This window comes from Parasteatoda tepidariorum, chromosome 1 (assembly GCF_982258835.1).
Source record: "Parasteatoda tepidariorum strain Cologne lab strain chromosome 1, Ptep-v5.0, whole genome shotgun sequence".
Taxonomy (NCBI): domain Eukaryota; kingdom Metazoa; phylum Arthropoda; class Arachnida; order Araneae; family Theridiidae; genus Parasteatoda; species Parasteatoda tepidariorum.
This window is the reverse complement of record NC_141755.1, coordinates 38,845,605-38,862,635: the sequence shown is the minus strand read 5'-3', so window position 1 is coordinate 38,862,635 and position 17,031 is coordinate 38,845,605. Positions and strand designations below refer to the sequence as shown.

Below are 17,031 nucleotides of genomic sequence, written 5' to 3'. Positions count from 1 at the left end.
GAAAAATATCAGATCATTAAGACTCCTAAATATTCAAATCCTCTAAATCATTTTTTTTTAAATTTAATATTTAATATAACAAACGTTTGTTACATTTTCAATGTTGGCAATGAAATATTTTCCAATCAAAAAAATTGCGCCTGTAAGAATCAAAACATTAGTAATTAGTGGTGCATTTAGCATTATGTAAAATTCCTTTTCCGAACTGAAAAATAATTTATTACTTTCCTTTTTTGTATTTGAGCTTATTAAATAATTAGAAATGTCATCAAGCATTCCTGCTATGGTTGAAAACCATTTAGATGCCATTGATTTTACAACTGGTAAGTCACGTTTGTGAGGAAAGCCTTAAAATTATGTTTCATCTTTTATTGTACCGATTTTTTTTTTCAATAAATTTTTTAAATTTAATTAATGGCAGATTTGTAATAACATTTCATATTTTTTATGTATCTAGTGTTGGGAATATCTGCATTTGACGATGTTACACATTCCCAAATTTGTTCTGTTCTTAAGACTCGCTTATGTAAAACTTTTTTTTTCTTCATAATAATGGTCTTTAACAATAAACGTATTTCACTGATAATGTGTTTACTTATTTTATATTGTAATATAATAAAATAAGGCTATTAAAATCGCTTGAAATGTAACCATGTAAAAACAGCAGGAATTCTCATGTTATATTCAATTCTAGAGAATGTCAAACCTAAATGTGGAAGCTACTTTATCACTTAATGTTACATCAAAATTTTGCTTGCTTAACCATCCCTCTGCTATTCCTTGCTTAGCTATCAACTTTTCACCGAAAATAATGAAATTTAACCTGTATCCTCAATTAACTAAGGAAAGCTCCAAAATATTGGAGAATTCTTTACAAAGCATGTTGAAAAATTTACAATTGCTCGAATTACTCTAATGATCCCTCACTACCCTTTTTTTTAACTATACAATATTAAGAAAATATAGAAATCCTTTTCTTTTAAGCTATTTTTCTAAGAAGTTGTATCATTCCATCCATATGCTTTTCAAATTCTCTGCTTTCCAACTATGGGGATAGATAGAAAAGATTTGAAGTACAGTACAGAACCCGTTATCCGGAAAACCAAAACACCGGAACGAAATTTGATAAATTTTCCCTCCATTTTTTTTATAAAAAAAAATTTTTTCCTCATAAGATTTTAGGATTTTTCTTTCTTTTTTGAAAGATGTTTACCTTACCCTCATTTTGGAAATAATCATTAGTGTATTACTTCATCGTTTTTTCTTCTTTTTAAGATTATTTCCAAATATTATTTTTTTCTAAGTTGGGTTTAACAATAAAAAATACAGCTTTTTGTAGCGATTCAGAAAACCGGAAAAATCAGTTATCCGGAATCGCAATGGTCCCGATCGTTCCGGATAATCGGTTCCCTACTGTATTTCTAACAACTTAGAACTACCACTAAATGATAAAACAAAGACTTCATAAATTTAATTAGAAATCTTCATAATTTTTATTCCAAGTAATTTCAATGTAAGAGTTATTGCAGTAAAATTTTAAAATACTAGAAGTACCAATTTGAGTGTCCAAAATAATTAACTCACTAAGCAATATGATTTTTAACGAACTATTTAAATTTATTAATTATCAAAATTTATTACTTTTTCAAAATTTATTGTATTTAAGAAAAAAAGGTAAATATTTTATGTGTAGAGGATAGCCACAAAACAGGGAGATGTCAGAGACTTTTATCAACACTGTGAAAACAGATAATTTAATGTTATACCTTAACGTAATGGAAAATAAATAAATTTTAATTTGAGGAACCTTAGGTCTATTTTTTACCAAGAAAATTTGGTCCTGTTATAATTTTTTTTTTTTTTTAAATAGTTATTGTTTATTTTCAACTCTGATGTCATTAGCACAACAAATATCAGTGCTTTGTAATACAATTTACGTTTAAAAATAAAGCAGAATTAAAAAACTAATATTAAAATTCATGCCACCAGTTACAAAAATCCTGAAAATTATAAAATCAATCTGAGGAAATTAGGGATTTTTTTTACTCCTTTACTTTTTGTGACCATCCTGATAAAGTGAAGGAAAAAAATAATCAAATTATATTTCTGCAAGAAAAGGTTAAAAACTTGCTTTAATTGAGTTCATTACAAAGTAATTCTTTACTTTATTTTATGTAGTGAAAGCAATATACATATGAAGCTAATTTTCTATACATATATTGTGGAATGTATAGTACATTTAGTTTGCAAATATATAATATGCTGTTACTTAATCTTCAAAGTAAATTTATATTTTTATTAATGAACGAAGGAACAGTTAAGTTGTTCCTTAGTTTATTATGAAAAAGGTTCATTGATATAAAGATTGGGCTTACTAGAGCTGTTATACACTCAATTATAATTTTTTTTTTTCAAACATTATGTGTACTTCTATTTTAATATCACAGTTAGTTATTTATTAAATTTAAAGTTTAATGTTATTTTGATTAACATTGTTATGATTATTAACAAATGAGCTTATTTGTAGATGGTAAATTAATATTTGGATCTTCAAATTTGACGGGAAGATACTGGAATGGATCTTTGTGGTGCTTTAAAACGATTGATGATGCTCCAGACGTAGAAAAATGTTCTACTGGTATAGAAGTATCTTCTGGCATTTGTGATTTGGTTTGTTTAGATGATAAAAGAGTTGTCCTTGGACTTGATTCAGGTAACATTTTCTATGTGTGTAAATAAAAGATCAATTAATCAAAAATTCTTCTAGTCCATGAAATATTTTAGTTTTTCCATAGGCATATGATTTTTCAGTAATTTTTGAGTAAAAATTGTTTTTTATATAAGTGTTTATTTTGTTTTACTTTTTTAATTTATTTGTTTGTTTATTTTAGAATTGCTTTACCAGTTGATATCAAAAATATATTTATTTGATTATAGGTTTTTATGTTTATCATTTGTCATTACACTGTATTCATGTGTTATGAAATGGTATTTTTTTTTGTTTGTTTGTAAGGAATTCAGTAATTTTTTATGGAAAGACAAAAAGATTTGGTTTTCATGTGTTAGGTATTTAAAATTATTTTATTACCTAACAAAAATTTTATTGTTTTTTACTTTGATGATTTAAAAGGAATCAATGTAATTCTTTGCCACCCTTAACTGTTGCAAGATTTAAGTCAGACAAATATAAAAGGGTGTACAAAAATACAATTACAATACTTTATAAGGATAATTGACTAGTGCATTCCTTTTTATAATTCATTTAAATTGATTGTCCACCGCAAGATGTGCTTTTGACATTGAACTTTGTAATTACAATGGAAACACGTTAATGACTAAACAGTTTTTACTTTCAATAAAGCAGAATGACCTGTTTTCATAGCAACCCCCATTAATTTGTCTACTGCTTATTCAGTGGTGAACAGGCAATAATTAATTATTCTTCCAAAATTATAAATGGTTGAAATTATTAATGAATTTTAAATGTTATTGTAAAATGTAAATGTATTTGAGCAGTAAAATGTCATTGAAATATTTTGATAAATCTTAAATAAAGCATGTTATGTAATTTATTTCTTAAATTATTTAATTTTGTTTGTATTTTTTATACAAAAGATCTAATCTGAGCTTTTATAATCATACAGCTTATAGTATTCGTAACTTATAAATTGTTATTATTTATTTTATTGGGCATTTTTCTTGGTAATATATACAGGCAAGAAAAATTAATTAAAAAATGTCTTTATTTCTAGTTTTTCTTCCAATTAAATTTTTTTTCCTTCTTAATATAGGTTGTCTAGAAGTATATAAGCTAGAAGATGAACCTGAAGAATTTAAGTGGACGCTTGGTGCATTAGAGCATGATGACTCGATAACTTCTCTTAGCCTTAACTCGAACAAATCTAGTTTAGTCAGTGTTGGTGCTGATAAATGGTAATTATTTTGCTAAGATTTATTCCTCATTTTAATTTTTAAACCTTTAAATCAGTGATTCTCACCAGTGATCTTTGATGGCAATAGTCCTGTCACTGGCAACTTTGAAATGAGTTGGAAATTTAATGACTATTAAAATTATTAATTAACAAAAGAAAGAAAGATAAATATTAACTTACAGAGGAAAAAAGCTAACAATTTAAATTAGCTACGCTATTAATACTTATATAAACAAATCAACAAAGGTTAACTATAAAAAAAAATCAAGTTAACAAGGAATCACTAAAAAATTACAATGTAAAAAAAACTAACAATTAATAAATAGCAAAAAAAAGCAAAATAACTGTTAACTCTTAATTAAGCCCTTAATAAATGTACTGCTTTTATAGTACATATTTTCTTTCAAATTCAAAATAATTGTCATAAACTATTTTACACAGTATTATATTATTACACAGTATATATTTACAAAGTATATTTCACACGGTATTGCATTATAGGTTAAATAAACTACTTTTAAACTTCTTTTTTTTCTTTGTGCCGTCAAATTTCGAAATCATTAAAAGTGTGCAGTGACAAATAAAGAAAAATTGGAGAATAACTGCTTTATAAAAAATAGAATGTCATTATAAAAAGCCAATGAATTTTATGTATTCTATTTGATAAATTTGTTTGATACGTTATATTTATTGTAATTTTAAAATTATTAGTATAAATTCTTATAACAGTTTCTTACATAGCAAAAATTTTTAAAACTTGTTTTCCTCATGAAACCTTATGCGTACGTAAGTAAATATAATTTATATGATACGTATGCCTACACTTTTTCACTGCTTTAGAGTGTCATAAAAAATGTTCATAGACATTGTAAAATAAATAGTTTTGAAAGTATTCATGCGAAGAAAAAAATATATTAAATTTCATTGACTTTAAATCGTTAAAGTTACTGGTAATGTAATAAGTAGGTGATTTATTGTCCTTTATGATTTTCATAAATAATTTATCTTAACAGAAATTATCTCATTAATTTCAAGTTTAAGAATAAAAGATAGTAGTCATATAAAGCCATTTAACATTTTTATTTGCAAAAAAAAAAATTTTTACATCTGTGTGTGTGTGATATTTGATTACTTTAATAAATTTTTTTTTTTTCATTAAAAACACAAATTATTTCCTTAAAGTAACTAAATTCAACAAAAATACGTGTCTGCTATACATAGTAAAAACACGTTAAATTACCATTTTAAATATTTTTTACACTCTCATTCATATTTCAAATAATTGAAAAACTCTTACACTTTATTTGCTTTTTAATGAAATTTTCAGTAAAATATACTGCATCCGAAGTGAAACCTAATTTTGACAGCCATGAACATTAACTCTTAATAATTTGGGAATAATTTAGTTTTTTTAAAAAAAATATATAATTGTGATATGAGCAGTTTTATTTCTAAAAGAATCTTAACATGTGTTTTTTAGCAAAATTTATACTAGTTTCAGAACAGACTTTACCACACTCTGGGATAGAGTGTGTATATCAAAACTTGCTCATTTGAATGCATTACCGTACGAAAATAGTCAAACAAAATAGATGAGTTATACCTCACAAATCTTAATGAATGTTTATAAATTGCATCAAAGGCTTTAGTTTTGATTTTAGAGCCTTTAAAAAATAAGTATGATTTTATTTCCACTTTACCCCACTTGACCCTACAGTGTTTTCATCATAGAAAAAAAATGGGTGAGAATTTCTCACCCTTTCTCAAAAACAGGGTGAGATTTCAAAAAGTTAAGTGAGATTTCTAAAAACTAAAAAAACACAAAAACTCTTGAAAAAAATCATTTCTTTAATTATAATACATTTTTAACTTCTTCTATTTTTAAAAGCATTGAATATTTTTGGTGCATCATCATAGAAGATTTTGCCTTTACAAGGTATTTGTCCATCTTACATTAGCACATAAAAAATTTGAATGTCTTACATGAAGAAACCTTACCTACGGTAAACGCGTGGTTACAGAGAAATGCGTTCTGAAAGGGGTTCCGTGGTTGTGTTCTGTTGTTCGAAAAGGTTCTGAACAATACTGGTAAATAGAGAAGCTAGATAACTGGGCAGATGTTGAAAATAATGAAAGATCCAGGAAGAAAAGTGAAACGGATTTTATTCTAAATGGCGTAGTTCGAAGCTTTTTCCAAAGTGTGAGAAATTCGCGAATTTTGACATTTATTTATAGAATGCGCGAATTTCTCGCGGTAATCATTTTTTAATGTGAGAAAAGAAAAAAATATGCGAGATTCTCGCGTTCTCGCGCTGTAGTGAAAACACTGCCCTATCTTTTATACATACAAAATTTTATGTGATTATTTATTTATTTTTGGTAAAAATCTTATATAATAATTTTTTTTTTTTTTTATCTAAATAAATTTTTACTGTGTAAGAAATAATGTAACTCATCTGTTAAAATACTAGAAAAAATTACTGAGGGAAGGAAATAAACTACAGTACAGAACCCGTTATCCGGAAATCGGAAAACCAAAAAACCGGAATGAAATTCGATAAATTTTCCCACCATTATAAAAAAAAAATTTCCTTATAAAATTTTAGGATTTTTCGTTCTTTTTTTAAAGATGTTTACCTTATTTTGGAAATAATCATTAGTGTATTGCTCCATCGTTTTTTCTTCTTTTTAAGATTATTTCCAAAAAAAAAAAATTTTTTTAGTTGTGTTTAATAATTAAAAAAAAACGGCTTTTTGTAGCGATTCAGAAAACCGGAAAAATCAGTTATCCGGAATAGCGATGGTTAACCGGATCGTTCCGGATAATCGGTTCCCTACTGTATTTTTGTCTTTTGTGAAAGTTTTGTATTAAATTTAAGAAAATCTCTTAGTAATGCCTGTTATTTAGAACTTGCTGAAGCAACATTTTTACTTAAAAAGTTTTGTATACATCTTAAAATCTATTTTTTTTAAAAACATAATGTAGTGCATTATTTTAAAACTCCTTTTTTTTTTTCTCTCTTTTATAGTGGTAAAGTTTGGGATTTAGTAACTATGGCCACCACATCAACCTACAGACCAAGTAAGTAAGTAGTTAAATCTGAAAAACAAATTTCATCAAAAGTAGGACACAAAATATTTCACTACTCTTAAAATGTAACTTCTTGATCATATTTCTTTCCCAACTTAATTGTCTTTTGATGCGTGATTCTTCTGCTAATTTGCAGAATTCCACAAATCTCAATATCATTGATTCATAGATTTTCGCCAATCAATAATTTATGTTTGGACAAAATTTTCTGGGAGTATCTAAAATTCAAATTTGGTTACTTGTGCAAAAACTTGTTGATGAGACATTTATTCCACTCTCACCCGCACCTTCTTTACATTTCATTCGGTAACAATTTTGTTGCAAATTCAGATTTGTAACAGAATAGTTAATTAATCAATGATACATTTGCCCCATATTTTATTTGGTTACAATTAGATTGAATTAATTTTTAATATGATGTAACAACATTTAAAATTCGAATCGCACATTTCAATAATCACTTTTCGAGACATTCGCTACCATCATAAATCCATGTTTTTGTCTTGGCGAAAAAGAATTTCAGATAATTTCTTCTCCCAGCATTCACATGTCTGATCTTATTGTGAGAAACTTTTATGAGGTTATTCTTATAAAAACTTTTAATCTTTTTCGCAGAAATTCTGGACCAATTCTCATAAGTTTTGTGACTTTGTGTTAAAATTTACCACATTTTCAGCTTTTAAGAATCAAACAACAAAAAATCTTTATTAACTGATATTTAATAATTATCAAGAATAGTAAGAAGCAGATAGTAACAGATGTTTAGAATGTTATATTTTATAAATAATTTTTTAAGTAGTACTTATTTAGTTCATGTTAAATAGAACAATTAATTTGTGTATTTGTATATATATATATATATATATATATATATATATATATATATATATATATATATATATATATATATATATATGTTTGTGGAAGAGAATTTTTTTTTTTTTTTAAGTCCTTTTTTCTATTTTACATTTCATGGTTAAGTATTTGTTTGTTTTTTAGTTCATGGAGGCATAGTTTGGCAAGTGTCTTGTTCTACAACAGACCCTAATATTTTTGTTACATGTGGACAGGTAAGTTTTCCTTCTAATTCTTATCTTTCCTTACAAAAAACGATAGATGTTTTAAATATTAAATTTAATTTGAAAATAACTACAAAAACTCTTATAAATAAACTGTCTTTAGTTTTATCTTTTTACATGAAAAAAAAAAACGAAAGGCTAATACACATTTAATTTATTCTTTACTGCAGTTAACTGTTAAAAAATAAAGCCAATTTAAACTTGTCCTCTAAACATAATTCCCTTCTTTTAATTTCATTAATCAACTTTTTATACATAAGTTTTATTTTTATTTCACTATTTTTGCATTATATTTTGGTATGTTTCTGTTTTGAAAAATGCTTTTTTTTTTTAATAATTCTCTTTTCAAATACTATCATTTTTATGTTAATATAAATGCACTCTTTAAGTTTCCTTATTTTTTCTCCCTCTTTTTAGATTGAAATATTATCTTGAATTGTAATTACATAATATTAAAATATTATTTTTAAGTGCTGTAAGTTTTTTCAAATATGAAAGAACCATTTTTTGGAAATTTATATATTTATTTTTGATTTCGTAGTTTATTATCTCTGTTAATAATAAATTTAGATAAATTAGTTCGTTTGAATCATATTTCTTTTTGGAGCCTCTTTGTGTTAATTTTTGTGCTTGAGTTAATTAAAATGTGATGTTATAATAGTAGTAACAAGCAAGTTTTAGTTTGAAAGTAAATTTAAATCTACTAGTAGAAGAATACCTTCATTTATCAAACTGTAATGTCTGTAATATATATCTTTGTCAGCTGTTTTGTATTAACATTATCATTAAAGTTATTTTTTACCTCTTTTTATTAAAGATGTTTTGATATAAAACATGTTTAACATCTCTATACTGTTAGGACCTTATGATTAGCATGTTCAGCCTGTTTTGAATCTGAGTCACAAATTATCTTTATATCTATGGAATTGATTCAGTTTTTATGTCAGTCAACAAAAACTCAGTTAATGCTTAGTTTATTAAGAAGAATGTCATTTTATTTCAAAATTAAAATCTTTATGTATCGTAAATTATATATCATCAAATAATTCCATGTATAATATTTTGTTAATGAGCATAACTTATATATGCTGCATTAATTAATAAAATCAATTTACAGCAGTTTTTTAGATTATAGCTTATGAAAAATTATTTTATTTTTTACTATATTTATAAGTTAATTTAAAAAGTAAAAGATTTGAATCTTCTTAAACTCAGATTGATATTGTGTTGCTTTGCTTTAAAATTTTCCTGCTAATGTTTTTGTGATTTTTTTTTTAATAATTGAAAAAAAATTTCATAGTATTAATTTTATTATTTTTATGCTCTTTTTAATAAGCTTTAAAAATAGTGATAAGTTTTTCTCATTGCTTTAAGTCTAAGAAGTTAATATACTAAATTTCATCCCTAGCTCATAAAAAAAGACTTAACTGTTATTGATATTTTTATGTCAATATTAATATTATTCAATGTTAATATAATATTTTTTGTATTGATAGCTTTGAAATGCTAAAATATCTGTTGTTTTTTTTTGTTTTTTTTAATTATTGAAATTGATTTTGAAAAAGTTTTTAAGCTAGCTGTGAAATTTAATTTTTTTTTTTTTTGTCTACATTATTGTGGTTGCTTTATGTTGTGCATTATTTCATGACTTTATAACAAAAATTATTTTTGTAGTAAAATATTATTTGTTGTTCAAATATGTATTATTATTTTTGTTGTTGTTCTCTTTAGGATAGCAAAATAGTGTTATTTGATATTAGACTGCCTAAACCAGCAACTCTTATAGGTAAGTTTTTTCATATTTTCCTAATGAATCTTTAATATTATATTGAGTTATTCGGAAAGTAATTTAATTTTTTTCAACAGAGGATTTAATTATATTTTTTCTCAGCAAACTTCACTCTTAAACAGCATAAGCATTATATATTTTGACAGCTGCAAGGCTTGCTTTAGAAAAGTTTGATTGATTCTATTCAGTAGTTTTTGGTTGGTATCCTTTCAATTATCAAAATTCCCTAATATACATAGAGAAGATGTATTGACTAGCGCCGGTGCCATAACAGGCTTGGGAAATTTCGATATGTCAATTTTGATGTTGAAGGTCAAAGCTGTTGAGCTATCTAGTTAAAACTGGACAATAGACATTCATGATAAATTGAAACACTTTGGTTTAAACTCAAAGCTTGATGTATGGGCACCTCATGTTCTTGTGGGAAAAAAGTATTGCCATTGCATCATCACTAGGGATGAGAAATGAGTTATCTACAACAATATTAAATGCAAGAGATAAAGAAGATGAACCAGTGCAAACCACTAGGAAAGCCAAAGGTTAATACAATCTGTTCACTGGAACTTCAAAAAAAAATTATTTTTTAAGGCTTCTACAGGAGAAAGCAATGATCAATTCTGAAAGGCACAGTCATGAGCTGGACAAATTGAGCAATAAAAAAGATGTAGTGTTCCGCTAAGATAATGCAAGACCTTATACACTTTTTGTCTTGGCAGCAAAAACAGTTTGTCCAAAAGTTTTCACAACTTAGATGAAATATATTACCACACCCACCATATTCTCCCTATCTTGCACCTTATGGTTATCACGTGTTCTGGTTTCAACAGAATTTTTAGGCAATAAAACCTTTACTTCAAATGAGATTGCCTGGTTCAGTTTTTTGCAAAGTTTTATGAGTGTACTACTGCCAAAAAGATGGCAAAAGATATTGACCTGGTTTGGCAGTATATAATCAAATAAATATTTATTCACTATCAAACCTCTTTCATTTTTATAAAAAAAAACTACCTTTTGAACACCCTAATATAATCCAATGTAATGTTATTCACCTATTACAAATATTCAATGTTCTATATTTCTTAATAACTACTGAGAATGTTATATCTCTAAAAGGATTCTATTTGTGCATAAAAGTGAAGGAAAAAAATTCATCATATTTATTTATTTGTTATTAATTGTAGTTTATTTGATTTATGCTTAATTAAATTAAATAAAATTCCACTTTATTGAATATGTTCAATTTTCGTGTAAATTTTGTAATTTTTCCTTGCTTCTGTTTACACCTTCACCCACTTTGCAGCGATTTTTACCAAAATTTGGGTTGGGTCTTAATCAGTATTTTATGGTTTAGATTTTTTACTCTAGTAAACATTATTATTAAGTCAGTGTGCATATTTTGTTATCAAATAAAGTTTTTTTTTTTTTTTAAATTTATGATAACTTAATACAAATAAGTTGTGCACTGTGGTAACAGAAGTAGTCATTTGAGTATGACAATCATTCTTTAACAAAATTTTGTTCTTATATATCCTTTTCTTAATTTATTGCCTGTTATGTGTTCAGTAATCTAATTTATCTGAATTTTGCATGGTAATGTTTCTATTGATAAAGTAGTAAATTAAATTATTAAAGGGGAATTATTTAAGCATTTCACATTGTATAGTTTTGTCACTTAAATTGCATTTTGCTAAATTGAGTCTTCATTATTTTATTTATAGATACATATCCTTTTAAATGCAGTACAACAGCAGTCTGCTGGAAACCATTAAGTGATAATCTTTTTGCTGTTGGAGATGAAAGTGGTGTAATTGCAATAAAAGACTTAAGACTTAGTGGTAGTTGCTTGAGCTCTTGGGATGCTCACAAGAGGCGTATATTTAAAATGTCTTTTTCAAAAAGGTAATTAATTTCATTACTAAATAATATAATGTACTTAATTTATATCAAGTTCATAGCTGCCAACTCTTCCACATTGTGCCGAAGATAAGACTTTCTGCATTTTTACCTGCTTGATAGGTTGTATTTTCTTTGATTCAGACGTCACTGGCTGCTCTTGTAGCAGCCTTGGAGAGCCCACTAAGCTGTGAGTTTTTTCTTTTATTTAGGCTCATTATATATTATAATGGATTAATGAAATAATATATAATTGAAATTGGCTTTTTTTATAAATTAACATGCAGTGGCAATCTGAATTTTTATAACTAGGGGTTGGCAAGTTTTCTGTTAAACATATATCTGGCTATATTATTGATAAAATGGAACTTCTTTGAGAGAATTGTAGGTAAGTACGCTAAAACCCATTGAAAAAGTTTTTCATGAGCCAGAAAAAGACTTGAAGGCAGAGATGTGCTAAAATTATACTTTAAAAAATCAGAAATGTATAATATAAAATTGATTTACAAAAGTTCTTGTTTGCATCATTTTGTTTCACTTGTATTGAGTCATAATTTTAACTTACATGTTTATCTGACTCGGACATTTAATTAAAATGAAATATGTTCTAAAGCTAATTTTTCATATCAGTGGTAAGAAGTTCCTTCTATAGAATAAGATATGGTTCTGGGCGTATTAGTTTTTTCTATAAATTATTTAGTTTTTGCCACAATTTAATTTCTAAAGACTTTTGTATGCATTTTGTTTCTGCTGATTTCCTATGTTTTGAAAGTAAGTAGGTATTTTGAAAAGATAAAACTTTATTGAAAAGAAGTTTTAAAAAAATTTTGAGAAAAGTTTAGGTTATTGTTGTAGAAGAAGGAAATAAAATGGTTATGAGAATACAAACTATCTAAAAGGAGACAACATTTTAATGGAGTTTTTTGAGTAAACTTTCTTAACCCATTCACCCATTTTTTTTCATCCCACGTTGACATTTTTGGCAATGAGCAAGCGGATCGCTTGGCCAAGGAGGGCTGTAGTCATTCAACACCTTCGTCCTCAGCCCTTACCTACTCAGAGAATCAGTCCAAAATCAAAAACCATCTATCAAAAAAGTGGAGGATCCCCCCTCTCATAACTGGTATGCGGCCAAGGAACCGGGCTCTTCACTTGCTCATATAGGTGATAGAGCGTCTCAAACAGCAATTGCCAGATTGGCAAGTGGACACACGAATAGTCTCTCGTACTTCGAAGGAAGAAAGACTTATGCAGTCTGCTCCAAACGTGAAGCCCAGCAGGCCTCTGCCAAACATATCCTTGACTGCTTGGGACTTTCCAAGGAAAACTTATACGCTACTCCACTTCTTGTCATCGACTTTTTGAGGGTCAACAACCTATTGGATCCTGTCCGATTCCGTCAGACAGATGGAGGATAAGAAACAACAACAACACGTTTTTTTTTAGTAAACTTTCACTGTATCTGCATTTATTATATATATATTTTTTTTTTTTCAAAATATGAACTGCATCTTACGAAACTCTGCCATTTTTACATGATTCTCTTTCATAAATTAATTTTTTTTTCTTTAAAATCAAAAGAGTCCTGCAGTGGACTGATCATAAAGACTTGGTTCCCAGTAGAATTCTGCAGTGAAGCATCACTGGCTGCGGTCAGTAGGCGGGTGGGTGACTAGTTTGATCAGCCTGTGTTGGGACCGAGGATGCACAGTAGCGCTCCTCGTTAAACCGTTAAGTGCTCGACTATGCATGCAGATCGTTAGGCACCAAAGCAGGGGAGCCATCCCCTCTGTTGAGGATCAAAATTGCAAAGGCGTGTCTTCGGATCATCCTCAGGGATATTTCCCAGATCGTCGCCAATAGTCCATTGTGCAGCTCTAGTGTGACATAAATAAAGTACCTACTTACCTTAAATCAAAACAAGTTAAACTCCAAATTGATTCTATAAAATGCAACATAAAAACCAAGAACTTAAGATTATCCCTCTTATTTCTAAAGATATTAAATAACTAAAAATAAAAGTAATTTAATGTACATATTATATTAACTTTACATAAATCAAAATTTTATGAAATATTTTACAAGAAATTTTGATCACTAAACTACTAAGACATAAAAATATTCCCTTCACACTTTTAAACAGAAATCTTACAGCACTTGAGACATCCTGTTCTTCCAATCCATGTAATGCTACAAATTATACTGATTTTGAAAAGAATTTATCGTTCTAAGCTTTTCTCATTTGTGCTAGAATTTCTGGTTAATTGGTTTTTTAAAGATTATTAATACATATCGTTTTAATTTATAATCTTTCCACCAATTTTCTCATTAATTCATGTGATTTTTCTATTTCTGCCCATTTATACCTTGATATCTTTACAACTATGTGATTGTGACCTGTGAATTTAGTATTTCAGTAATGACTTCATAATTTTTTTCGCCATTAGTGTCCACATTTAGTTTTGCACTTTTTCACAGTTGACATTTGAGTTTAAGGAGAATGTTGCAAAAATCCATTATCTGTAATTTATCAATATAGATATCAGAGTTCTCCCGCAGAGTAAAAAGGGCAGACTGAGCTTTAACACCGTAAAAAATTTCTCAAAACGTGTAATATTAATGTAATTGAATTTTATTGGCAAACATTTTTAAATTACCCTCTTATACTATTTTATGTGTATATTTTAAAAAATAATTCTCTCTCATTATCAGGATAAGAAAAAAAAATTGTAGTTTATAAAGAATAATTAAACGCAATCTCTGCATAGTTTTTTTTTTTTTTTTTTCGAAAAATGTAAACTAACAAATTATTCATTGATAAATAACTTGAAAGCTTTTCTCTATAATTTAAATGGAAAATTGTAAGAAAATGAACATTTAAAAATGTATTAATATCCCCCCCCCCCCAAAAGATACCTCTAAAAATTTTACCAGTTGAAAATAATCCTAACAAGGTTAATGTTCGTAATAGTAATCAGAATTAAACCTATAAACAGATTTACAACCTCCTATTAAACCTATTACAGATAATTTTACTAGTGTTAATTTTTTTTTTCTTTCAAAATGGAACTTATTTTTACAAAAAGGGCCCATTTATTGGGATCAAAGGACAGGTAGGGCAAGCCATCCTTCTGAGAATGCCTAGGAACATAACTGTAGTTATTTTAGATTGAAAGCCGATATTTATGAATATATATATTTTTGTTTTCAGTAAATTATATCTTGCATCTTGTGCTGATGATACTGATGTCTGTGTGACGAATGTTGAAGGGGACAATCCACTTGTTTTGTGAGTAGCTTTAATACTTTTTTCATAGAAAAAAAGCCTAACAAAATTGAATTGTAAAAAATTGAAAACAAAGTTTTAGTAACGAAAGAAATAGTTTAGTGTTTCACATAAATTAAAATTGCAAAATGATGAGATTTTAATTATAAACCAAAATGTTAATAACTGTAATTTCAGTTATTAATTTGATTTTTTCCTGAAGAAGTTATGATAAACTATTTAATGTATAAGTATATTTAAACTTTTACTGATTAGATTACTTGTTTGTGTAATAAAGCTTTTTCCAAAAACTTGTTCATGTGAAACGTTTAAAATTTTAATATTAGTAAGATAGTATATTTCCAAATCTGTGAAACTATAATTAAGTGTATTGCTCCAAAAAACTACTTTAAATTAGAAAGAAAAACTTACATTATAGTTAGTATTTTAATTATATTTTAGCAAAAATAGTTACTATTATGACAAAATAGGGCAAGAGTTAAAATTCCTTATAACAAATAAAAAAAATTATCCTTTAAGTTTAGTTTTACATCCTGTTATATTTACTTGCATTAAATAATTTAATTTTTTGTGCCTTACTTAAATAAAAACAAATCATTTTAAAATCATTACAGTATTTTCAGATGTAAATTAAAAGCTAGAAGTTTTAATTTTTATTTATGTAATAAATAAATTTTTAAAATAATTTTTACTTGCCTCTTTCAAAAAGTATGCCTTATTTGAAGATTCTTCTGATTTTTTTTAGGTATGGGGAGGAGTAACGAGTTGAGCTAATAATCTTAAATTGTGATATTTGATGAAATTAAATGGCTTTTATTTGTTTTGCTATGTTTACAATATGGTTTTAAAAGTCATTGGTATTTTAAATGAGTTTAGTTTTTCTTTAAATATTTGCTAAAAAGTATAAATTTTTTTTTCCTTCTTTTAGATGTAAAAGTGATGTTCATGATGACTTTGTTCGAGGACTTGCCTGGAGCTTAGAAAATGATTTAGTGTCTTGTGGATGGGACAAAAAAGTGCTAAAACATGATATAGCACAATAAAAATAGGCTGTTTTGTATAGTTTTAATTTTTTAATAAAATTTTGAAATCCAAAAATTTTCTTTTTCTTTTAAAAATAATACATTATCTTTATGCGGAATGTGCAATATTAAAACAAATCGCTCTGAATAACTTTTTATTTAATGATTGAATTTTTATATACTTGGACTCAGTGCATACGATATTTTAATTTGCGAAATCATCTACAAAAATGTACTTTCTCCTAATAAGCATATCATTTTTAGACGGATTATGATTTCTGACCCCCGAAATATTATGCCACTATGTGGGGAATATGATCCTATTAGTTACTTTTCAAAATCAAAATTTTTTATAACTATTATTTAATTTAATAATTGTTGAAAAATTTTAAAATGTAATAGATTTTAATTCAACGGATTTATTTTGCCATGTATTTATGGATGTATTTTGCCATGTAAAATTAAATTCTTTGAAATAATTTAAAAATTTGCATACATTTCAAAATTGTTTTGACTGTCAATAATAATGATTAAGATTTATCAAGAGCTTATTCTGCATGGGATAAATAAATTTTATAATTATGTGCAAAAACTTGTTTATTTGATAAAAAGTTCGCTAAGATGCAAAAAGTAAAATAACATTAAGGAGTGTAAACTTTTGACAGCTCTCCTAGCCAAACTGTTAGGACCATAATTTTCAGATTGCATCTACTCCTTATATTTTGAGTCAGAAATCCAAATCCTTAGGAGAAAAAATTTGTCTATTCAGAGATGGTACATTTTTTTGGCTGATTTCTTAATTTAAAATATCTGCACTAGCTAATTTGCATATTTGAGGTCATCCCTCAAACTATTAAGATTGAGTCCTAGTATGTGAAAAACAGTTTCATGAATTTTAAGTTATTCATTGTGATTCTTTTATTGTTTTGCACTGTACTT

The 17,031-nt window shown here is 26.8% G+C and overlaps 1 protein-coding gene across 1 annotated transcript; it reads left to right on the top strand.

The window, feature by feature from the left end:
* The first annotated feature begins 111 nt into the window (after nt 1–111).
* Nucleotides 112–16,168, top strand: LOC107441253 (methylosome protein WDR77). The gene is made up of 9 exons (XM_016054443.3): nt 112–323; nt 2,528–2,713; nt 3,792–3,933; nt 6,962–7,014; nt 8,023–8,093; nt 9,834–9,888; nt 11,610–11,790; nt 14,996–15,073; nt 15,999–16,168. Exons 1-9 carry the CDS (start codon nt 263–265, stop codon nt 16,111–16,113), a joined length of 942 nt encoding a protein of 313 aa, XP_015909929.1. The 5' UTR covers nt 112–262; the 3' UTR covers nt 16,114–16,168.
* Nucleotides 16,169–17,031: the final 863 nt, after the last annotated feature.

Excerpts from the sequence above, each read along its gene's own strand:
- LOC107441253 (XM_016054443.3), top strand. The coding sequence starts at position 263 with ATGTCATCAAGCATTCCTGCTATGGTTGAAAACCATTTAGATGCCATT. Across the intron at positions 7,015-8,022 it reads CACATCAACCTACAGACCAA|TTCATGGAGGCATAGTTTGG; the intron begins GTAAGTAAGTAG and ends TTTGTTTTTTAG. Across the intron at positions 9,889-11,609 it reads TAAACCAGCAACTCTTATAG|ATACATATCCTTTTAAATGC; the intron begins GTAAGTTTTTTC and ends TTTTATTTATAG.